This window comes from Argopecten irradians, chromosome 3, assembly GCF_041381155.1.
Source record: "Argopecten irradians isolate NY chromosome 3, Ai_NY, whole genome shotgun sequence".
Classification (NCBI taxonomy): domain Eukaryota; kingdom Metazoa; phylum Mollusca; class Bivalvia; order Pectinida; family Pectinidae; genus Argopecten; species Argopecten irradians.
In genome coordinates this window covers 19802311-19827592 of record NC_091136.1, presented here as the reverse complement: position 1 = coordinate 19827592, position 25282 = coordinate 19802311, and the positions used below count along the sequence as shown (strand labels likewise).

The 25282-nt window shown below is 33.5% G+C and overlaps 3 protein-coding genes across 4 annotated transcripts in view; 1 reads left to right on the top strand and 2 right to left on the bottom strand.

The window, feature by feature from the left end:
• Positions 1-549: 549 nt before the first annotated feature.
• On the top strand, positions 550-8963 carry LOC138317775 (uncharacterized protein NKAPD1-like). The gene is made up of 6 exons (XM_069259665.1): positions 550-623; positions 1422-1552; positions 1757-2067; positions 2699-2767; positions 4960-5067; positions 5294-8963. The coding sequence occupies exons 2-6, from the start codon at positions 1487-1489 to the stop codon at positions 5955-5957; spliced, it is 1218 nt and encodes a 405-aa protein (XP_069115766.1). The 5' UTR covers positions 550-623; positions 1422-1486; the 3' UTR covers positions 5958-8963.
• On the bottom strand, positions 8281-16118 carry LOC138317776 (radial spoke head 1 homolog). The gene is made up of 7 exons (XM_069259666.1): positions 15959-16118; positions 14818-14942; positions 14034-14128; positions 13513-13739; positions 13024-13095; positions 12396-12537; positions 8281-9543 (listed from the first exon to the last, which is right to left on the bottom strand). The coding sequence occupies exons 1-7, from the start codon at positions 16010-16012 to the stop codon at positions 9254-9256; spliced, it is 1005 nt and encodes a 334-aa protein (XP_069115767.1). The 5' UTR covers positions 16013-16118; the 3' UTR covers positions 8281-9253.
• Positions 16119-19109: 2991 nt separating this feature from the next.
• Positions 19110-25282, bottom strand: part of LOC138317774 (sialin-like) — a 49243-nt gene continuing 43070 nt past the window's right edge. For both annotated transcript variants that reach the window (XM_069259663.1, XM_069259664.1), the window contains exon 13: positions 19110-25081. In XM_069259663.1, the coding sequence (XP_069115764.1) occupies positions 24920-25081 (162 nt within the window). In that variant the 3' untranslated portion in view covers positions 19110-24919. The remainder of the gene's footprint in view (positions 25082-25282) is intronic.

The window sequence follows — 25282 nt, the reverse complement described above, 5'->3', positions numbered from 1 at the left end:
AATGGGGGAAGGCTATTTTCATAGCTCGCCAACCATTTGCTGATGGTGGGTTAAAAAGATCAATTCAATAAAAGTATTTTGACGGGGTATCCACTGGAGTTGCACGAATGCGTAAATAACGACTACATGTACAATGCTGTAATATTCAGTTTTCGTAACTTTGGATGTGGACCATTATTGGGTAATTTCTGGGCGATATTTGGCTTTAAAACACACATTTTTACACAAAAGTCATTTTATAAGACAAATTTTATTTTAATTAAACATAAATAAATAGATTATGTCATTAAAGCGTAGTTAATCAGTTATTTACATATAGTATTGGGTAGTATTGGGTATTTAGTCGTTTCGTTGGCCAGTATTTGGCGATATTTGGCTTTAAAAACACACACATTTTTGCACAAAACTAATTTTTAAAGACAAAATATAGTTTAATTTAATAGTATTAATTAGGTTAAGTCCCAAAACAGTGGTTTATTAGATATTTACCGATGTAGTATTGGGTAGTATTGGGTGGCATTGGCTAGTATTGGGTAATTAGTGTTACTAAAATCATTCAAGGGAGATCACTCCCATTTTTAAAAATGTACGCGTCCGCTCCGTTGCATGATTGATCTAAATGTGTGAGTATGAAGTTTGTATTTCATAAACGTATTGTTCTTCTTTGCTAGGCTTAAAACGTTTCACTCCTTCATATGTACTGTAGACCTAGTCATCACACGTTAAAGTACATTCGATTCAGTACAGCAGTTTTGAAAAATAATTAGTCTAGTTACTGGACAGTACAGTACAAATGTGAAGTTGACGTTCTCTCCTATCGTTAGGCCTGCTGGTAAGCTGGTTACTGTATCCATGATCGAGTTTGGTGATCTGTCATTATTGTACAGTCAGTAGGCTTAGGCTGTAACATAAACATAGAAAGAATATCCATTTGCTATAAAAATATTATAAAATGTGTTATTTCATTACTGTATAGCTTCATCACCGAACAGAACATAACGTTAATTAATAATTTCCAGCTGATCCAAAATTAAAGGTCTTGCATACAACTTTTTTTTTTACAAATTGATTAGCTGATTGATGAACTTTTGGTTACAAAATGTATTTCGTCCCCTGAACACATACAACAGTGTACTGATTATGAGTAGCTGTTGATATATATATCAGCAATTTATGCAGGGTTTTTTAAGACAAGTCTAGAACACTTATTTTAAATTTTAGTGAGTTCCAGTACAAAGAAATATTAGAGGGTTCTCAAAATTTGGTGAGTCCCACAGGAAACTCATGAGTCTAGGACTCGTGTAGGCGATCAGTCCTGTAAATTACTCTGCATTGTATAAATGTAACCAAATAATTCACAAACAAATATTACATATATAAGTCAGATGGAGATGCTGTTAATCATGCCTTCTTTATTTCAGGATTGAATATGATGCCAGTTATACATGGACTGTTGACGTAGGTGTTGTGAGGTTATAGGGGAGAGATGTTTACTGCTACAGCTAAAACTCTGCTGAAAAATCACATACGCCATGCAGACACACATAACAGGGTAAAGTATAGAAATTTACAAGTTATATATATATATATATATTGATATAATTCAACCTTGCCAGGCTTGTAAATTATACAGTGTTACCTGTTTAAACTGAATGTCACTCCAGGGACCAGTATATTTGGCCGGTATAGACAGGTTTCCTGATTATGCTGGTTTATAAACTAAGCATCTGTATAAATTAAATTTGATTTCTTTTAGATGGTGGAGGAGTCTGAGATGTGGGCATGTCATCGTAAACTTTCCAAGATTGAAAGTGAAAGTAGAGATGACCGATCACGAGATAAACGAAGGAAAGAAGAACATAAATCCTCGAGGTATGGGCAGTCTAGACACTCCAATCCGTTTGTAGGCAGGAATGACAGTCAAGCTTCTTTCCTTTATGATCAGCGTGATGAATCAGAATCACCTGAAGACAGGGGTGGTGCCTACATGGACAGGCTAGAGTCTGAGAAACTGGTGTCTAAAAAAGAATGGAAAGCAGCTGGTCAGGCCCAGAATACAAGTGACCGGTAGGTATATGATAATTCAAATGTTTATTTCATTCATTGACTTTGTAAATATTCTGTCAACTACTATGAATGATCTATATCTGGTTTGGTTATGTAGTGTAAAAGAAATACAGGGAATCAGGATAGGTATAACTAAGGTAAAAACACACATACCATATTTGACCCGATAGGCACCTAGGGTGCATAAAAATTGAAAAAATAAGGGGACACTTAATAGAACCTTTCATAAAATTATTGCACAAAATTTAAGCCGTCGATCGATACGCAAAATATATCAAATAAACCAAGTCTTTGTTTTTCATATTTTCAATATGCATTTAATTTGTGGTCAGTGAAAATGATTGAGGTCTCAAAAAGGGGAGGAGTGGCTTATATGGATAGGGGCGCTTATTGAGTGTGAATCCATATAAAACTAATTAAAATACCATAGGTATGAACACACACATCTACATTTGTGCAACAAGACATACTCTTAGGTATATAGACAGAATGATTCATAATCTTTGGTTAGGGACTGTCAAATTTTCTTCCTTTGTGGAAAGTAAGAATTTTTCTTAATCTTTCCCTTGTTCACTTTTAGCAAGTTGCAACAGTAAGTAAAATTTTATTGGTAATGACTTGTATGTTATAGATGGGATCACAGTGGATTTGAGAAACAGAATCATGATAGTTTGGCTGGGAAGGCAGATGGTGAAGGAAGGTAACAGTCAAGTTATCATTATACAGTAAATTATGGTTATTCTTTTATACCTACAGGTGTAATAGATGCTGATCTCGTTCAACACACAATTAAGTCGGCTGATCTCGTTCAACACACAATTAAGTCGGCTGCGGCTTTCTCTCATACCGACAGGTGTAATAGTGGCTGATCTCGTACACCACACAAATATGTCGGCTGAGGCTTTCTCTCATACCTACAGTTGTAATAGAGGCTGATCTCGTACAACACACAAATATGTTGGCTGAGGCTTTTTCTCATACCTACAGGTGTAATAGTGGCTGATCTCGTACACCACACAAATATGTTGGCTGAGGCTTTCTCTCATACCTACAGTTGTAATAGAGGCTGATCTCGTACAACACACAAATATGTAGGCTGAGGCTTTTTCTCATACCTACAGGTGTAACGGAGATTGATCTCGTACAACACACAAATATGTTGGCTGAGGCTTTTTCTCATACCTACAGGTGTAACAGAGGCTGATCTCGTACAACACACAAATATGTTGGCTGAGGCTTTTTTTCATACCTACAGTTGTAATAGTGGCTGATCTCGTACACCACACAAATATGTTGGCTGAGGCTTTTTCTCATACCTACAGGTGTAATAGTGGCTGATCTCGTACACCACACAAATATGTCGGCTGAGGCTTTCTCTCATACCTACAGGTGTAATAGAGGCTGATCTCGTACAACACACAAATATGTTGGCTGAGGCTTTCTCTCATACCTACAGGTGTATAGTGGCTGATCTTGTACGCCACACAAATATGTCGGCTGAGGCTTACTCTCATACTAACAGGTGTAATAGTGGCTGATCTCGTACACAACACAAATATGTTGGCTGAGGCTTTCTCTCATACCTACATGTGTTTTCATAATATTTTTATTAAATCATTTGATTTAATAGGGATTGGGCAGCAGGCTATGCCTATATAAGCCCTCTCCCTGTGGATACATACATGTACATCTCAAAATCATATAATTACGAATATATGTAATTTTACAGACAATTTTGAAATTAAATGTAATTATATTAAAATGTAATTCTGGCTGGTCTAGGGCAATATACTCATGTCGCCTGAGGCTGTATTGCATGGCTACCCATGCAATAAAGCCTTGTGCCATCACATCGTCAACAAAATTACTATTTTCCATGTACAATTTTAACTTTTTTTTTCAGAAGCTAGGGTGGATTAACTTTAAAAGATACAAACAACGGAATTTGCATTGAAAATATCATGCAATTTTCATGTATGGAGAATTGACTTGCAGTTGCGTTTTTTTCAAATTTATTTCAAAATGGCAGAGAAAAATAGTAGTAAAATTGCAACAAAATGTCGAGGTATGAGAGAAAAATACTCTTTCATACGTGGATAGGAAGGATAGGGATATTCTACCCTCGGGATCACAAAATGTTGTAAAACCCCAGGCTTGCCGAAGGTTATCTTTCATATCCACATATGAAAGAGTGTTATATTATGCAATACACTCATGTTGGCTGAGGCTGTATTATAAGGCTACCCATGCAATACAACATTGTGACATCACTAGGTCAACAAAATTACTATTGTCTCAGCAATTGTATTCACTTATCAATGCTGGCTTTACTTTAAAGAACGCAAAAACGGAGTTTGTATTTATTTTTTTTTTATTTCATACAATTTCTTTTTATAGAGAATTGACTTTTAGTCATGGTTTCCTCCAAATTGGGCGGCATATCATAATTTTTAAAAATGTAAGGAATTCATTAAGGTATGAGAGAAAAATACTCATTGATAGGGATATTCTACCCTAGGGATCACAAAATGTTGAAAAACACTCAGCAAGCCTTGGATTTTACAACAGTTTGTGACCCTCGGTAGAATATCCCTATTCTTCACATCCACATATGAAAGAGATATATATTACAAAAACACTGACAATTACAGTATAGTATTTTCATTCCATGTGAAGGTGCCTATAAGTTGTTTGTAGTATGTATATAACAAACTACGCTGAAAACTTTTGTTTTCAAATCATCTGGAACAATATCACAAAAACAATTGATTTCTACACATAAGAGCAGACAACTCTATGGAATGTACAAAATTATGAATTAAAACACCATATGTTGTGTTGCTGTTCCAACTTCTATACACAACTTGAATGTCATTTATTTTTGCTGACTAGATGGGGTCACAGTGGCTACAAGATGATGTATCCAGGTGATTTTGACAGTGACAGTTCAGATGGCAGGCAGAAAAAACGAAAACAAGAAAATTACCCAAAGAACTTGAGGTATGATTACTGAAGTATAGCTAATCTTGAAGTTGTTGAATTGAAGGGATATCTTGAAAATAAAGAAAATAAATCCCACCTTGGTCTTTTTATACATATAATAGGTTTCATTTCAAGGCATGTTTCATTTAACAATAATAAATAACCACAAAACAGTAGCATTTGGTATGAGTTATCATAAGTTTTCTTCAGCTGAATTGTAATATATGGCCTTTTATCATTGCAGAAAGATCAAAAAGTATAAAAAGCAAAAGAAGAAGAGAAAGAAAAAGAAGGACAGTGAAGACAAAAATAAAAGAACAGAGAAAGAACAAAGCAATGAAAAGAAATCTGACACAGTTGCTCATAAAGGCAACTCTGATTTATTACTGATGCAAAAATTTAATCAAGAGACACGTCCAAAGAAGCCATCAAAACCAAGGATGAAAATGAGGACTTGGGATAGTGATAGTTGTGCAGATTCCGAAACCGACGATCGAGACAGGAGAAAACGCAAAGCACGGAGAAACAGATCTGATGATAGTTCTTATGATTCTAGTTCTGATAGTGACAGCTACAGTGAAGGAGAAAGAAGCAGGCACAGGAAACGAGGGAAAGTGAAAACAAGGAGAAAAAGGAAGCAAAAACATACAAGTTCTGAAACTTCCGATTCTGATGAACACTATGTATCAAGTCGGAAAAGAGCTCGCTCCAGTCGGACTGAATCGTCTGGTGACTCAGAGGAAGAATACTCAGGAAAATCTCAGTTGAAAAAACATTACTCTTCAAGGAGGTACACTGAAAGTTCTGATTTAACAGGTGATTCAGATACCTATAGGAAAATAAAGACAGACAGAAATTCAGGTGATTCTACTACGAAAAAACATAAAAAGAAGAAAAAGAAACATTAATATGAAGATATTAGCCAATATTTATTTTAGATATGTGAATGTTCTTAATAGGAAGATGGCTTTGTAATATAACTTAACACAATTTTATTAAATCTGATCTTATCAAAAGATTTGCTTTAATGAGAGCGAAGCTCTTTAGACGCGTCGAAAATCGAAGCTCTGTTCCGGTAACATGTTCATAAGAGAAAGTACATACTGAGACCAAACTCATGCAAATGCATTAACAGGAATAATTAAACATTTTTTATTTCTTTTTAAATATTAATAATAACATTTTAAAAATTAAAAGCTATGGAATACAGTCAAAATATCCACCAAGCGAAAGATGAGCACAAGGAATCATGACGTCACATCACGTATCTTTGATTTCTGTTTAAATTAAAAGTTTTATTATGCTTAACAATCATTATGTTACATACTACTATATGTCTACTTTAAAGTACCGTACATCCTTTTATTTTTAAATTGTGTCTCCTGATATATTGAAATAAGAAAAAAACAATAAACAAGGAGAGCTTCGCTCTTCACATGCCTTGCATGATTCATATTACTGCTTTACAGATCCCCTATAATTTACAGACTTCAATTAAAAGGAGAATGTTTTTTTATATCACAAGTTTATATGCTTTAACACACTTTCAAAAATATTTAGCTAAAGACAATATCAAGAAAAAAAGCCTACTAAGCTATCAGAATGTTGATTTATAGAAACCTTGTCACTCAAGAGATACAATAACATGTACTGGTAGAGTGTACTGCAGTTATCACATTATAGAAATCTTTATATTCTTCAATGTTTTAGCTCACCTGGACAGAGGGTTTGCTTTTTAGCTCTCTTGGGCAAGGGTTGGTGAACTTTTGCCATTGTGCGACTCTTGTGGTGCATTCTTCTGTCTGTCAATTTTTCCTTTGAATTGCTACTTTGCATGATTACAGTAGGATTTTAGGGGAATAAGAATAAATTTTGGGCTAAAGTATACTTATATGGCCTCCGAGCTAAGGAGACTTGGGGGGAAAGGGTCAATATTTGAACATTCTCTAATTCTTTCATATCATGTTCTATATAACTGTTGGAATAGAAAGAACCCAGCAACTGAAATACCCCTGTAGCTGATCAAGGAAATATTGTGTGTAGTCTAATATAATTAATCTTTCAACATTAGCTTTACAGAAAATATTTTATTTGACCTTGTTAACACAATTTTATAAAATACATTGATACTGTTCATGTACATATACTTTATTTATTTGATATTGATTGTGAAAATAATTTCTAATGGCTTTTGGATAATAGCCTGTTTGGAGTGTTATTGGCTTGATAATTCAGATACCAGGTCTGTGTTGGGAAACAAATTTCAGCTGTCAAGATGAAATGCTAATTTGAGCTTATACAGATGAGGACGAGCTCAAAAATATAAATTGGTATGTACTGTCGTCCAAAATCTTGTATCACAAGGGTTACACTTTCCTGTAATCGAAGAATTTTAGATGTCATTTTAGTGAAATTAACCACCCAGGAGCTTGCACAAAAACAGCATAATAAAAACAGGATTATATTTGCTTCAGTTTCTGATGCTGTAAACCAACAGGTTTTTGCAGAGACTTAATTTGTCATTTTCAGGTCTAACTACCTTTTTGCAACAAATTAATTTTGTGATTTATCATTTATAAGCTTAGTAGGGGCCGGGTTGGCCGAGTGGCCGAAGATATCCTGGGCCCAGTTTCACAAACATTCCAAGGAGTTCCTTAACTTAAAATTTCCGATAGGAAATCATTATATATTTTAAGGAAGGATATGTAACTTAAGGGTTTTTCCTTAACTTCTGTAATGCTTTCCTATGGGCAATTTTAAGTTAGGAATTCTTTAAAGTTAAGGAATGTTCATGAAACTGGGCTCCGACGTATTACTGCAAGTCTTCCACGTATGGGTTGCAAGTTTGAAACCCATGTTGGGCATTTGCCACATACCAAGGTACTGACACTAGTTGATGGTTTTTCTGGAAGTACTCTGGCTTTCCTCCACCAACAAATCTGGCACGTCCTACTTATACATATACATCTTAATGCACTTGGCTGATCAGCAGCATTCTTGTGAAAAGTGGAACCAGTTTTGTATAAGCCTTGGGTTTTGGTACTTACAGAAATTCTTTCTTCAATTGGTTTATGCCTGTGGTAACCTTTTGTAAAGGAGAAGGAATTTTTAATAAACTTGCGAGTCGTGCCGCCTAGAATGTTATTAAAAGACATATTAATCCTCGATTAATCTTTGATTTTATCAGTAAGTATCGCTATTTATATTAAGTATAACTCAACAACAACAAAGTCGGTTGGTAAACAAAATATTTAATGATGTACAAAATTTACATGTTATAAGATAGCGATAATTTAATGTATGTACAGGATGTGAATAAAATTATAAATAAATCCATTATCTTGTTCAGAACACCCACATTGACTTTGCATTCAAATTTATATATCACAGTATTTTGTTTATCCAATACACAATCCCAAAAAGTCCCGTCTTCCAAGTCTTTCTCAAACTAAATAGTTATAACAATGAAGTTGCACACTTTCTGATGAGTTAGAACGTCTGTATTATACTTTTGGCATCTCCTGTAGGGGAGCTCACTCAGTCTTGTAAAGGGGTTAATAAATTTTCCAAACAAATAACCTATTGTGCATTGAGAATGATTATGCAGGTTACTGGTGTTTAGAACATTTTTAGGAAAGATGGATATTAATTTCACATGTTTGCTGATCAAACGTAATTTGATAGATGATGTGAAACAAGGCAGAAGAACCAAGGGAGACAATTTCCTTTTTACACATATTGGAAGAAAATGGCAGTCTTATCGCACAATTTCAGGGCTATACAGTGTGTAATATGAATATTTTAACAAGGTTGTTGTCATTTTCCTTTCAGGACTGCTTTATGTACAGGTAGAGCCTTACCCAATTTTTTTTTGTAAACTTTAGCTTTTTTCAATATAAATGAGCACAATTGAGTATCTTTGTTTTTTTTCCCATTTTAAAAAAGAAAATATGGCTTGGACATAGCATATACATGCTGTATTAAATTGTGCCAGTATTAAAGAACATTGCATTCTGTTTTTCATTACACATACTGCTAACCACATTAATATATCTCGGTGATCCACTTTTTCTCTATACTTTCACACAGTTTGCAGTCAATTTGTTACTATTGTGCTTTGTTTTTAAAATTCCAGTCACAATATTTGGTATTCCTGGTCTGGTTATTTAAGTCCACCCTACCCAACCCAACCCGTCGAATGCTGTTACTCTGCAGAGGCTTCCTGTTCAGTTTGCTCCGTGGGTGCTTCCTCTTGTTGAGCTGCCTCCTCTGAGACTTGCTCAGTAGCTTCACCTTCTGTAGGAGCCTCTGGGGCTTCAGTGGCCTCCTGTGTCTCAGCTGGTGTCTCCTCTTTTACTTCCTCGCCTTCCGGCTTAGCCTCGCCTTCTGCCTCTCCCTCCTGTTGAGCCTCCTCTGGTTTAGTCTCCTCTTGTTGTCCACCCTCCGTGGCCTCCTGTTGTTGAGCTTCTCCCTCGGTAGCCTCAGCTGGTTGTTCTGTAAAGGTGGAGAAGTTTCATTAGAAGGAAGTTACATATGTAGAACTTACAAAGATAAGCCATGCAACAATGATAATATTACAAGGTTGACAATATTTTATCAGAGAACAGAACTCTTAGTGGCATGAATATTAATGTTAACAGATAGTCAATTCAGATGGAAGTGACCTACCTTGGTAGTTTTGGTATAGGTCAGGGGTTACCGCCCTTGATGAACCCATGACTACCAAGTTCCAGTGATAATTAAGATGCTGTTAAGGGCCAAGAAAATCTATAGGGTCAAAGGCCGAAATGTAAGTTACAATGACCTGCTACGTTTGTTTAGCAACATCCTTAGGTTATCTGCTTCACCTAAGGAGCTGCGTTTGTTTAGCAACATCCTTAAGTTATCTGCTTCACCTAAGGAGCTGCGTTTGTTTAGCAACATCCTTAAGTTATCTGCTTCACCTAAGGAGCTGCGTTTGTTTAGCAACATCCCTAGGTTATCTGCTTCACCTAAGGATTTACATATGAATCTCCTGTTCCATGGAAAATTGTATCAAGAGATCAGAAGGTATGCAGATAGATGGATGGAATGGTACAAAACACCATACATATACATACTGTAGCAGGAGGCATATCGGTTTTAGATTCAAATTCAAATAATATACTTTGGTCTTTTCTATATTAAGAAACATTAAAGTTTGAAAAAATGGAGAGAAAAAAAAAACACATTTAAATTTAACTGTGATGTACATTGAACAGGAAATGATTTTCCTTATGATAACATTAGACTGATGTATTAGAGATAGACAACATGTTTATTTTAAAACATCACTAACATTACTTTTCCTAATGCATCCATGGTCACAAAACCCCCATATTAAGGCCGGGTAACATAATATAAATTGTACAGTAAAAACAGCATCATCACAAAATTTAGTAACATCTTAAAACAACATTTGCTGATTATTTGTACATAATTGTATAATTAGTTTTCCATTTCTGATGATCAGTTGTGTGCATGCTTGTGAACATTGAATGGATGGTACTGGTACTTTTATCAAGGCTTGTGATGGTTTCTACAAGGATTGTATACATGCAAATTAAAAAGGTGATTTTAAAGTGTCACATTTTACAATGCATAAGCAATCTGTATCATTAATCATAGCTGTAAACTTTGTTTTACTTTAATGTTTTGCATTTATTTTTGTCCCACATTCTGTGCATGCTGCTTAGTTATGGCAATATCCATGCAGTGCATCTCATACATATTAACATACATTTATATCTAATTGTTATCTCTGTAAATTATTGTAAAAAATAGAAATAATTTCTGATCAAATTCAATATGGAGATTCAAGCAAGGAATTGCCGAACTTAATACTGTATAAAAGTTCCCTTTTTCCCCTTTATTCAATTCTATATAGATATTATGCTATTTTCTTTTACATATTTACACTGGTATATCTTTCATAAAATCTAGAAAATCAGTCTTTTAAATTGATAGACAAAAGTTACCAAGGCTTTACAACATAAAAAGAAGAAATCCAACAAGAAATAAGACACAAAAAATTCTGGATCAGCATTCTCCAGTCCTACAATTAAACTGAAGGAAAAACAACAAAACAGTGGACATGCTAAAACAGGAACAAAACGGGCAAGCTACAACGTCAACTTGGATACAATATTAAAGCATCAAATCTGGCTCCACAACAATACTCAAAATTTATGATATATCTATTATTTTCCAAATGTTATTGAAAATGAAGTAGTTGTCCTTTATTGATTGATGAACGTAATTCTATTTTTCATTCTGTATTTTAGTTACCAGCTCTACAGCATGTGATTGTTATATGACTGAACTGTGTGAAGAAAATCCATCTACAGGATACACATAATTTAATATCTTTTTGGTAAATTTTCTTCTCACATACAAATAACAAAAGCATGCGACAAACTAGAGCAAGTAACTCTAGGCAGGACAGTACAGAATTGACTGATAGTTACACTGTTACCAGTATAGGTCTTCCTTGTCAAAGTTAAGTTGTAGAAACAGCCCTTTTTTTTTTTTTTTGAAATTATGATATGACTGATCCTTTAGATAGAACATCATTTGTGATTATTATAGAATGATTACAGAACATGCTGGCACATTGTGGAACTAGGTAGAAATGCTGCGTGTTGGTCACTGACTGTGACCATTGAGCGATCATTCCTCTTTACCTGAACGTGATAGGATGGGTTAGTGATGTCATGTTAGATTTTAGCCTGGAAAAACACAAGGAGATGGCTTCAAATATCCACAGAAAAAACACATATCCAAGAAGATGGGTTTCCTATCTGATGTAATCAATTATCCAAGGAGCTGTCTTCCCCAAATTAAACATCACTAAATTAATTCAGGCAATGTTGTCAGACAAATGTTTATAATGAGTAACATCAAATCAATTTTTTTCAATTAAATACTTTGTATTTATTTCATTATCCAAAGTAGTTTCCTCCTTCATTTCTCTAGATCTACCTTTTCTTGTTCAAATTTATAATCATAAGAATAATTCTGCTAGAACTCTTTATATATTTATATGTTTTTTAATTAACCAAAACAAAGTCTATGTGATGTATCCATGAGTATATTCTATCTTTGCACATTACAGAATTACCACCCTTGTGGATAGGTACAAAGTCATTGTGACGTCATTATCTTATGAGCGAAATTTTACATCATTTTCTCTGAAAAGAATGAAGTCACACTCGCAACTACATGACATCACAATCAATACCTGCTAGTAAGGGCAGATAACTCTGTAAAATGAAATACAGAATACACTTGACTTATCATCATACAGTTCACCAGGATAGCCTCCTCACCTTGATTTGAGGCCTCCTCCTTGGCAGCCTCCTCGTCTTCCTCCTCTGTCTGTAGATGAATAGCCGTCACCTGGCCAGCCTTCCACTTAGGAATTATGTTTGCTGATGCCTCTTCATCTTCTGCTCCCTTATCTTCCTTCTCCTATAATTACAAGTTCACACCAATATTTCAGCAATTTTTAACACAGTGTACAGACTTATCAATCAACAAATTTATAATCAATATTATTGACTGGTACAGGATATCATCTTTATCTTTTCATGCTAAAAAGTATTACTAAATTACAAAGTAGATACATCATTTTCTGTATATTGCCAGATGTATCCTCAATATTCCAGTGGTTACTATCACTGTTGTTATATCCACCCCGGGAATATGTTGTAAACCTGAAGGCAGTTCAGGAGGAACAACTGATTAATCACAAAATCACAGGCATACAGAGAATTCCTTTGAAGAATACAGTCAACCACAATGTATTGTACAGTAACATTATTCAAATCGTTTAATGTATATCTTAAAACCAAATCAGGTGGTACCGCCTATTATTGAAACTCCTGAATACTGATTATTTCATTTATTTGACCTGTATATGACGACCTTTATTATCCTTTGATGGTCAGTACTTACCTGTTCTACTGGAATGTATTCTCCATGCTGTTCACATCCAATATCAAACACATATTTTCCTTTTCCCATTGGCTGAAACATAATCAATTTACACGTTTACAAGTTTTGTTGATTAACATCGATGATTTTTAATTTTCTTCCTTTTAAATGTATGTATGTATACATGTACATTAGTGACCTCTTACCTAACCTTCGGGTGATTGTGATGTCATGTTTTATACGTAAGACTGTTTAAAGCCACCGAAAAGTTGGACTAATTAAACTCAAATGATGTTTCTATCATATTAAATAGTAAATTCCTATTTATTCTAATGAGTAATAATTTCTACTAGATTCTGCATAGAACAATTTTGATATTGTAGATTGATCAGCAATTTTATTAGCCCATTATACAAGTTGATTATCATTAACTTTACCTACTGGTATAGTACATATAATACTGGGAAAGTGGGAATAGTTTTATATCATATATATAATATGTCCACTCACTTTATCATCACGGAATACTCCAACGTATTTATGATTTGTGTGCACCAGCTCGCCGTGGCCTTCCCGTTTGCCATTCTGCCATCGGCCAACGTATTTTGTGCCTGTAGCAGCGTATGTGTAGGTGCCCTGTCCGTGTCTTACATGGTTCTGCCAGTCTCCCTCATAAATATCTCCGTTAACATAATAGTATTTACCAAAACCGCACCTCTGGTCATCTACCCATCCACCTAGGAATTTAAAAAAAAATATTTGTAAATCAAAGAATCATTTATCTTAGATGAGACTAGTCAACAGAAGTTAAAATACATATATGTACATGTAATGATTGATTTCCCTGTATAAAAATGACCATAATGGGATTCCATGGACATTTTAGTAATCTAGAGAGTGGTGTCCATACTATACTTCAATTAATTATTAAGCTAAAATGTTTAATTTAATGAAATTGCTGGTCATAAAATTTTGCCATTTATTATCAAATTGATTGTTAGATGGAAATTAAAACTTAACTGGGCAATTACCTTCATATTTTGAACCATCTGGGTATATAAATGTTCCTTGTCCATGCTTTTTGTTCTTTATGTATTCACCAATATATCTGGCACCATTTTTAAACCTGTTTGTGGAAAAGACAAAACATTTTACCTATAAACCAAACAGTAGGCAGTTTTCAGCAGCTTTAACCCTTTCCAATCTTTTGTGAATTTATGACTCTAAATAGTAACATCTTGTTTTTCTTGGTGAAACTAACGGAAACTTTTGATCCAAAGAGTAAATTTTTCAATTGCCACTTTGATTTTGATCAATTTAAACATTAGCTTCAGTTAAACTAGAAATAACTGACAAGCCACAAACAGGTGACTTTATAGTTCAAGAGAGTAGACACCAGAGGCCTCTATAATTACCTATAGTCTAAGAGAGCAGGCCCATATAGGCCTCTATAATTACCTATAGTCTAAGAGAGCAGGCCCCTATAGGCCTCTATAATTACCTATAGTCTAAGAGAGCAGGCCCCTATAGGCCTCTATAATTACCATTAGTCTAAGAGAGCAGGCCCCTATAGGCCTCTATAATTACCATTAGTCTAAGAGAGCAGGCCCCTATAGGCCTCTATAATTACCTATCTATAGTCTAAAAGAGCAGTCCTCTATAATGACCTATATAATAATCTAAGAGAGCAGTCCCCTATAGGTCTATAATAATCTATAGTCTAAGAGAGCAGGCCCATACAGGCCTCTATAATTACCTATAGTCTAAGAGAGTAAGTTTATTTAGTAGAAGTGACAAGTAAATGTAAATATTTACCTATAAACTCCCTGTCCGTGTCTTTTACCACAGTCGTACATGCCTTCATATGTGTCACCGTTTGGCAATGTAGCTTTTCCTTGGCCATGTCTTTCTTCATTTTCATTACGTCCACCTTCATATTCCTGTAATTTTATATAATATAACAACATCCAGATCTAAAATCATTTAAACATGTACACCTATGACACTAGGGAGATACAGGTCACCCCGTTTAAATGTTCTTCCATTATAATAATTCGGAGTTGTGGGTGATTGTACCGAAACCTATGATATGAAATCACCATTTTCTTCTGTCTTTGTAAAATGGATTCATAAAAATTTCTTGCCAACAATCAAGATTGATTTATCATTAAATATTGGATATTGATCACTTACAATAATACTTATGTGGGAGACAAAAATACAAAGTTCTTAGGCAGTAAGTAAAATATTTTTCTATTCCTTTTTTTAATATATATTTTTCATTGCATTCACGTTATTTTATTCACAGATGCATTCTAAAACAAATGGCATATTACGAGCAGGGACCGGTGACAATTTACTTTTCTATCTTTTAGGGCCTACTGTCACCTAAATTACAGGAGTCTGATGTTCTGTCAATAATCATTTTTAATATATAGTATGGATATATAAAAAATACCCCTATATATTATATAAAAACAAATAGAATAGATATTGACAGAACTGTGCCTAAATTAAGTTACGTTTTTGATTCAAATCCGCCATTAGTCAATAAATAAGGTACGGAGCTAGATTCAATGAAAAACACAAAACGTAAATAAAAATAGACAGTCTGTGGGAACATTAACAACGTGGAAATAATTTTAACACACATTCGAAACGCCTAACTACTGAGAGGATGTAGTCTGCTGTCGAAACTAAGCGCTACATTTGTAAAATGAACCTTTTTTCTGACCAACTCCCTGTCAACGCTATGTTCTATATGATTTAATACAAATAACTTTATATGAGATCCGATTTATACACAAAAAATCATTGATTTCATTCAATCAGACAGGTTACATCGTTATGCCTCCACTTGCTATTTATCAAACAAACAGGTTCCGATCGTAACATGCCGAATATAATGATACAATGTGAAAAATGCTTTCAAACCTTCGTGCGAGATTAAACTTACGCCTAAATATGGCCCCTGATCCTCTTCCATTTCCTCTGACCCGATATCAGACATTTTGTGGATTTAAAAGTTCTAAAAGTACAGACAAATTTGTTCTTATTTCCCTGTCTACTGCTGTCTGCTACCAACAGTAATGGCGGACGACATCAACAACCGTTGCTGGGATACACGCCACCTGGCGACAATATACAGTCGTTCATTAGACTAGAGTTACTGCCCTTGCACTAAACGCGCCGAAACTTGCAAATGCCTTCTAGAGTAACAGTTATATCATGTTCATTTCCGTTTTTTGGAAAATAGGCTTACATTGTACCTCCACGAATAAATATATGTACATTGTATTCAATATTCTCTTCAATGAACATTAAATTTAAGTTTCATCTTTGAAAAAATGTTTTAACATTTGGCCATTCGATACGTAGATCTACATCAAACATATTGTATTGAATGCCGTTCACATGAAACGACATAACGTGTTAAGAATTAGTCAATCCTGTAGTATATGTATATATAATAATTACAGTATCACGCGTTCAAATAATTTAAAAACAAAACCAAAAAACACCCTTTTAGACATATTTATGACGTGTTAAATAAATAATTTCATTTCATACATGTATGTTACTCTCATTTCAAACACAAAGAAGAGCAATGCAGAACTGTGCAAATTGATTATATGTATAATTGACATTTTTATCTCTACAGAATTAATGCTGAAAAGGCATCTCCGAGAAGCTCTGCGATGTTAGATGTGTACGAACCCACAGACATATTGTAGCGTAAGAGAATTGAATAGATTCTACCCGATTTTAATCAGAATGTAATACAATAATGTACAAGAATTCCACGAACGTGGATGTGTCATCTGCACAGCTTTACGATTTTCAAACCAATAAAGCAATTTACAGTACATAATTTGGTTGAAATCAGCTAATAAATACAAAAGGTATTGAACGGAAACCAAGAAATTATCTGTTATGACGATTTTAAAGTCACGTTTCTCTTGGAAATATTGACGGATTTTGACCAGTATCAAGCAATACACCAACTTTGGTTGAAATCAGACAATAAATACTAAAGGTTATCGAACGGAAACCTTTTCCCGGCCGCGGCCGACAAAGACACAGACGCCGACATAGCGATACCTATAGGTCGCCCTTGCGTTGCAGGCGGCACAAAGAACTAAATATCGGGTCTGTTTCTTGACTTCTTTTGTAAATCGATGGAAATATTGCAGATTTGTTACATTTGGTAGCTACCTTATCCATAGATGTTTAGCACGCTGGTAAGTCAAAGACCCACTATAGACTAATACAGAGATATATTATTCTATAGTGAGTCCTTAACTTACCAGCGTGCTAAAAACCTATGCCTTATACATGACTTTGATAATATCTCAATATAAAGTCTCTAGTTCTTTGTCTCATGAAATCTTAAGCACATAGGACCCCTGTGTCCTTGAACAAATGTCAAATTGTATCGTTTGAACGATCTTTTTTTGCTTGAATTGATACTTTCCTTTAGATACCGCATTCAGCTAATATATATTATATGTGAAAAGTGTCATATTATAATGTATAACACGATTTGTTAACTAGCCTTCATTTGACATGGGTACGGTTTTGATGAGCAAGACAGTGAAACGTTTTGTTTTGTACTGTGGACAATGGATATTGATCTTCTGAAGACTGAATTGTATCAATTTATGCACAATTTCATATAGGACTTCATCTGTGGTAACTTGAAAGAAACAATGGACCAAAGTTTAGTTTCATTGCAACATTTAATATAATTAGATTAATATGACACATACATGTAACCAATAATAACAAAATATATATTTCAGAAGTATTGATTAATTGTATTAACAGGTGTACATAACAACAATTATTATATAAATATATACCACAACATAACTTCTACCCCCACAACAAAAATCCTAAATTAATTTGACACAATATCACTTTACATGATGCACAAGATTGTACAAAAATTGTTAATTATGGGATGGAGTTAGGGCAAAACGTTTGTTTTGACAGTCTGTTATTAGTAGATTTTCTAAGAAAGATTCGAAAGCTGAACTGATCAAAAGTTGATAATTGACTTCGGTATGCACAAGAATATACCAACACGTTAGTGAAACTAGATTGGACACCTTTAACAGTCGGATGTAAACGAGGTCTAAAACTTAGTATAGTAACTAAACTTTAGGATAGAGAGGATACAGTCGCTGGCTTTTCAGTGGAATGTTGTTTCACAAGTCGCTGGCTTTTCAGTGGAATGTTATTTCACAATCAAACTTTTCTAGTGTTAACCTGGTTTCATGGTATATATCTAGTGTGGGATTTCTTTCTCCATTTCGGGTTAGTGAAATAAGAATAAACAAGAGATCATTTCAGTCCATTTGGGTTAGTGAAATAAGTAATTAAACAAGAGATCCCGGTGATATTTCAGTCCATTTGGGTTAGTGAAATAAGTAATTAAACAAGAGATCCCTGTGATATTTCAGTCCATTTGGGTTAGTGAAATAAGTAATTAAACAAGAGATCCCGGTGATATTTCAGTCCATTTGGGTTAGTGAAATAAGTAATTAAACAAGAGATCCCTGTGATATTTCAGTCCATTTGGGTTAGTGAAATAAGTAATTAAACAAGAGATCCCTGTGATATTTCAGTCCATTTGGGTTAGTGAAATAAGTAATTAAACAAGAGATCCCTGTGATATTTCAGTCCATTTGGGTTAGTGAAATAAGTAATTAAACAAGAGATCCCTGTGATATTTCAGTCCATTTGGGTTAGTGAAATAAGTAATTAAACAAGAGATCCCTGTGATATTTCAGTCCATTTGGGTTAGTGAAATAAGTAATTAAACAAGAGATCCCTGTGATATTTCAGTCCATTTGGGTTAGTGAAATAAGTAATTAAACAAGAGATCCCTGTGATATTTCAGTCCATTTGGGTTAGTGAAATAAGTAATTAAACAAGAGATCCCTGTGATATTTCAGTCCATTTGGGTTAGTGAAATAAGTAAAAACATAAGTAATTAAACAAGAGATCCCTGTGATATTTCAGTCCATTTGGGTTAGTGAATAAGTAATTAAAAGAGATCCCTGTGATATTTCAGTCCATTTGGTTAGTGAAATATAAATTAAACAAGAGATCCCTGTGATATATCAGTCCATTTGGGTTAGTGAAATAAGTAATTAAACAAGAGATCCCAGTGAAATTAATAGAATCTTTCATGCCACTTACGGGAGAGACAGGGAAATGAATGACTAATTTTCTCTTATCCTCTGTGAGCATGTGCAGCATGTCTTAGCCCTAGGGTGAGATAGAATAATCTCACACTGGTACAATTGCGGATATCCCTGTCTGGGCTAAGAGAAATTGGTATCCACTGTAAAATGATGTATGTCAGAAAGAACGATTTTTCTTCGCTTTTCTATGTCATACAGTATGTATAACAGGATTTTCAGAAAGACCAATTGGTTCTTACTGAGAAGTAGCAATAACACTGTCAAATTGTCAGAAAAAATGTTAAAATTATCTGTCAAATAGGTTTTGGAACAGTTAAAAGTACAATATGCGCAACATGAGGAAGCTATAATGAAATTTCAGGAAAATCTCTTCAGTATTTTCTCTTGTTTTCAGAGTAGACTGAAAATGCCATAGCCACATCTAAGAACTATGGGGAACATACACATGAAGTTTCATGAGGACTTCTTGAGAAATAGATATAACAAGAATTTAAAGCAACAACAAAATATTTTTTGGCATACCTGATTGGCCTATATCAAAATAATTACTTTTTGAAATTATTGTAATCACAGAGCATTGCTGTACTACTGACTAAAAACCAGAAATGCATGTATATGTAACACTAGCACCCCCATCTATTAGAACAGGGGTCGTCAGGAGGGGACGGCATGAGGATGGACAATGCACAAGGATGGACAAAAGTGTGTACCCACAATGAAAGTTAAGGTAATTATCAGTAAATCCTGTATAATGAGAAAAATAAATGCAAATGGAATGTTAAACAATAAAAGCAATGGACATATCTATCATTGACAATGCTAGCATAATGAACAAAAATAACAAAGTAGAAATCTGGTGGTGAAGATACGTTTGACCTGAAACATACACTAAGAAGCTATATATATCCACCAAAAAATAAAAGACAAAACAAAATCCAATAAAACAATCCATGAATTTCACATGGTAAAAAACCTAACTTAAGTAAAGGTTGAATATCGTCAATGCAAGCAGTGTGATAATACCCTGAAAAATGTGAATAATTGTGTATATGTCATTGCTCTTGAATTGATTGAATTATGTAACAAAATCGCACCTTATTAATTAATGTATAATCAAACAGACAACAAACAATTAACTAAATAATTATTGACAACAAACACATTTTATCTGCATGAAAACAGTACTTGAGGATAAGCTAATCAGATGAGCAGTGGTGGAATGACGTACACGTAGACCTCAACTACACCAACCAAGAGGTAGACGGCTAGCTGTTAAGACACCTGCACCTCAATCACTCAGCCATTACAGATCATCCAACCATGACATGTCAATAACAGAACTTACAACAAGTACAACATTTATATCGCAAAACAACACTGATAAAAACAATGGTATATATTATACAAAATAAAATAGTTGTTATGTCATGAAGGCCTCCCATATCTACAGTATTCTTACTGATATCTCCCTTCCCATTCTGCTGTTAAAGCCCACAGAAATAGATCCACAGTTGTGACAGATATATAAGGCTATGTTATTCGACAAGGATGAAAGGAGAGAAAGAATCAAGCTTACTATACTTACAATACATATGGGAATACAATTCTATATCTGAAATGATTTAACAGTATACTGATAGTGGTTTTACAGAACACACAACCTTATAAATATGTGTACAAGAAGTCTGATATTATTCATATTTCGAATTAATACATGTATATGAAAAAAAGATGAGATCTGCAACCTTGGTTTTTCTTCAATATGAAGTAGCAAAACAAGAATAATTCATACTGACATAAAAACAATATGGTAAGAGCAACTCTGGAGTTATCTAAAAAAAAAATTAAAATTGATTTTTTGATTTAAAAAAAAAAGTTTATTATAATACAATAAATCACAATTGTTTTTGATTTTCATTTTTAATATAAGCATTATCTTTAAATTTAAGCTTTTTATTTTAACTTGAATATTCTGTAGATACTTAAAGCTTTAATACAAAAAATATCAGTGTTTTGCAAGAAAAATAATTTGAAAAATAATACATGTATTTGTTGAGAAAATCTGTCATTTAAACACATTCTTGAGGTAAACAGGAGAAACACAGTCAGATAGATCATATTGTATTGATATATAACTTTGTATTAGTAAAATCTTACCAATGTATAGCTGTAAAAGTCTTTGACTTGTGATTAATATGATTATTGTAGAACACAAGTCTACAGGGACCATAAAGCCAATTATTTTTGGCGACAAAAGTTTTTGCGATTTGATCTAAAAACAAGAAAATCATATGTAAGTGATTTTAAATTTTTGCGATACGGATTTAGGGGTAGATATCATTCAACCATTTTTCATTATTTTGCAGATCAAATTTTCGGGATCCTAGCAATGTCCCACAAAAACTGAGTTCTTACTGAGAAGTAGCAATAACACTCTTCAATTGTCAGAAAAAATGTTAAAATTATCTGTCAAATAGGTTTTGGAACAGTTAAAAGTACATTATGCGCAACATGAGGAAGCTATAATGAAATTTCAGGAAAATCTCTTCAGTATTTTCTCTTGTTTTCAGAGTAGACTGAAAATGCCATAGCCACATCTAAGAACTATGGGGAACATACACATGAAGTTTCATGAGGACTTCTTGAGAAATAGATATAACAAGAATTTAAAGCAACAACAAAATATTTTTTTGGCATACCTGATTGGCCTATATCAAAATAATTACTTTTTGAAATTATTGTAATCACAGAGCATTGCTGTACTACTGACTAAAAACCAGAAATGCATGTATATGTAACACTAGCACCCCCATCTATTAGAACAGGGGTCGTCAGGAGGGGACGGCATGAGGATGGACAATGCACAAGGATGGACAAAAGTGTGTACCCACAATGAAAGTTAAGGTAATTATCAGTAAATCCTGTATAATGAGAAAAATAAATGCAAATGGAATGTAAAACAATAAAAGCAATGGACGTATCTATCATTGACAATGCTAGCATAATGAACAAAAAATAACAAAGTAGAAATCTGGTGGTGAAGATACGTTTGACCTGGTGAAACATACACTAAGAAGCTATATATATATCCACCAAAAAATAAAAGACAAAACAAAATCCAATAAAACAATCCATGAATTTCACATGGTAAAAAACCTAACTTAAATAAAGGTTGAATATCGTCAATGCAAGCAGTGTGATAATACCCTGAATAATGTGAATAATTGTGTATATATCATTGCTCTTGAATTGATTGAATTATGTAACAAAATCGCACCTTATTAATTAATGTATAATCAAACAGACAACAAACAATTAACTAAATAATTATTGACAACAAACACATTTTATCTGCATGAAAACAGTACTTGAGGATAAGCTAATCAGATGAGCAGTGGTGGAATGACGTACACGAAGACCTCAACTACACCAACCAAGAGGTAGACGGCTAGCTGTTAAGACACCTGCACCTCAATCACTCAGCCATTACAGATCATCCAACCATGACATGTCAATAACAGAACTTACAACAAGTACAACATTTATATCGCAAAACAACACTGATAAAAACAATGGTATATATTATACAAAATAAAATAGTTGTTATGTCATGAAGGCCTCCCATATCTACAGTATTCTTACTGATATCTCCCTTCCCATTCTGCTGTTAAAGCCCACAGAAATAGATCCACAGTTGTGACAGATATATAAGGCTATGTTATTCGACAAGGATGAAAGGAGAGAAAGAATCAAGCTTACTATACTTACAATACATATGGGAATACAATTCTATATCTGAAATGATTTAACAGTATACTGATAGTGGTTTTACAGAACACACAACCTTATAAATATGTGTACAAGAAGTCTGATATTATTCATATTTCGAATTAATACATGTATATGAAAAAAAGATGAGATCTGCAACCTTGGTTTTTCTTCAATATGAAGTAGCAAAACAAGAATAATTCATACTGACATAAAAACAATATGGTAAGAGCAACTCTGGAGTTATCTAAAAAAAAAATTAAAATTGATTTTTTGATTTAAAAAAAAAAGTTTATTATAATACAATAAATCACAATTGTTTTTGATTTTCATTTTTAATATAAGCATTATCTTTAAATTTAAGCTTTTTATTTTAACTTGAATATTCTGTAGATACTTAAAGCTTTAATACAAAAAATATCAGTGTTTTGCAAGAAAAATAATTTGAAAAATAATACATGTATTTGTTGAGAAAATCTGTCATTTAAACACATTTTTGAGGTAAACAGGAGAAACACAGTCAGATAGATCATATTGTATTGATATATAACTTTGTATTAGTAAAATCTTACCAATGTAGCTGTAAAAGTCTTTGACTTGTGATTAATATGATTATTGTAGAACACAAGTCTACAGGGACCATAAAGCCAATTATTTTTGGCGACAAAAGTTTTTGCGATTTGATCTAAAAACAAGAAAATCATATGTAAGTGATTTTAAATTTTTGCGATACGGATTTAGGGGTAGATATCATTCAACCATTTTTCATTATTTTGCAGATCAAATTTTCGGGATCCTAGCAATGTCCCACAAAAACACGAAAATATCTCTACGAAAATAACTGGTTATACAGTATTTTTGGCAAGCACTTCCTACAATTGTTACCATCCATTATGTCTTATTGCCCTAGTGGCCGAAAACAGCTGTAAACCCCCTCTCAACATAAATATCAGCAGACTTTGTAAATTTATGCAAATTGATCATTTCATTTGGCATACATAGACTTATGCTCAGTCAATAAATGCCTATTTTGTATCACAAAAAAAGTGTTTTAAAGTCAAAATATGGTAAAATATTAAAATAAAAGCAGTAACTCTATTCTGCTGTCTTCTAGGCTGATCATTATTCATATCAGGATATCACAATAGATACACAGATCATAAAATAAATAGAACACTCTGGACAAAACTATACAAATATAATAAATTAATTACTAGATAAAATTTAAAAACAAAACCAACATGAATATGGACTTGACTAGATAGAATGTAGATCATTTATTACTTAAAATCGTCTATTAATAATAATTTTTCTTCATTTGTTTTCATATGAAGATAATTTTCTGATTCACTGATTGGCCAATTTTTTTTTAGAGAGATATTCCAAGAATGGAGCGAAAAACCAACATTATTGTGACGTCACAATGGAGACGCTGACATTGCCTATTTAATTATAAAAAATAATTTCATTAATAAAACAAATACAAATATGTACAGTGTCTGATTTAAGTGTGTCTTGATAAAGGGACAGACTGCCTTGAAAATTTGACATTTGTTTTTGTCTACATGTTTTAGCTGGGATTACGTCATTGTCTTAAAATATTTTTCCTATTGACTGCGTTATAATACTGATGTCATATATAAATATGATATATCTGTATAGAATAGGATATGTATGAAGACAGTGTAGCAGTGTGGGGAAGTCCTCGTATTTTTATTTTCATAAAACAGAAATTGCACTTTCATTATACAGGAATTGCACTTTCAAATTACAAGAATTTCCCATAATATAAAGATTTTTGAAATATTGAATATTGCACCAGCTTTATGAGGACAAGGTTAAAGTGTTTATTAATAACTGAGACAGTCCAATGAATAGATTAAATTTCAAAATATACCCATTCAACCTCTGCGATAAGTCTGTGAAAAGGTCAAAGATCAGAGGTCATCCCTTTCTATATCCTGCTGAGAGAGGTAGCCTGTGGGTACCTCGGCCCATCGTTGTCGCTCTCCAGACGCCAGAAGACCAAACAAAAGACCACCCAGCAGATAAATACCAGCGGCAAGGTAAAACACGATCTGCCATAGTCCAGCGTCTCTCTGGAAATCCAAATAAAGAAACTCCTCACAGACAAGTACAAACTAAAATTTACAGAGCTCTATTTTATTATGGTTTTGATATATAACATCAACAAATAACTGATAATTGGAATCATTTTCATAAAGGAAACATTTGAAAGATCACCTATTAAGATAGTTTTTAACGTTTCTTTATTTTGACAAATTTCCTTACATGAAGAC

Bases quoted from the DNA above. Each gene is read 5' to 3' on its own strand.
- LOC138317775 (XM_069259665.1), top strand. From the start codon at position 1,487: ATGTTTACTGCTACAGCTAAAACTCTGCTGAAAAATCACATACGCCAT. The intron at 2,068-2,698 runs GTAGGTATATGA...TGTATGTTATAG, and splicing joins GCCCAGAATACAAGTGACCG to ATGGGATCACAGTGGATTTG. The intron at 2,768-4,959 runs GTAACAGTCAAG...TTTGCTGACTAG, and splicing joins AAGGCAGATGGTGAAGGAAG to ATGGGGTCACAGTGGCTACA.
- LOC138317776 (XM_069259666.1), bottom strand. From the start codon at position 16,012: ATGTCTGATATCGGGTCAGAGGAAATGGAAGAGGATCAGGGGCCATAT. The intron at 14,943-15,958 runs GTAAGTTTAATC...ATAAAATTACAG, and splicing joins ATCAGGGGCCATATTTAGGC to GAATATGAAGGTGGACGTAA. The intron at 13,096-13,512 runs GTGAGTGGACAT...ATTATGTTTCAG, and splicing joins GAGTATTCCGTGATGATAAA to CCAATGGGAAAAGGAAAATA.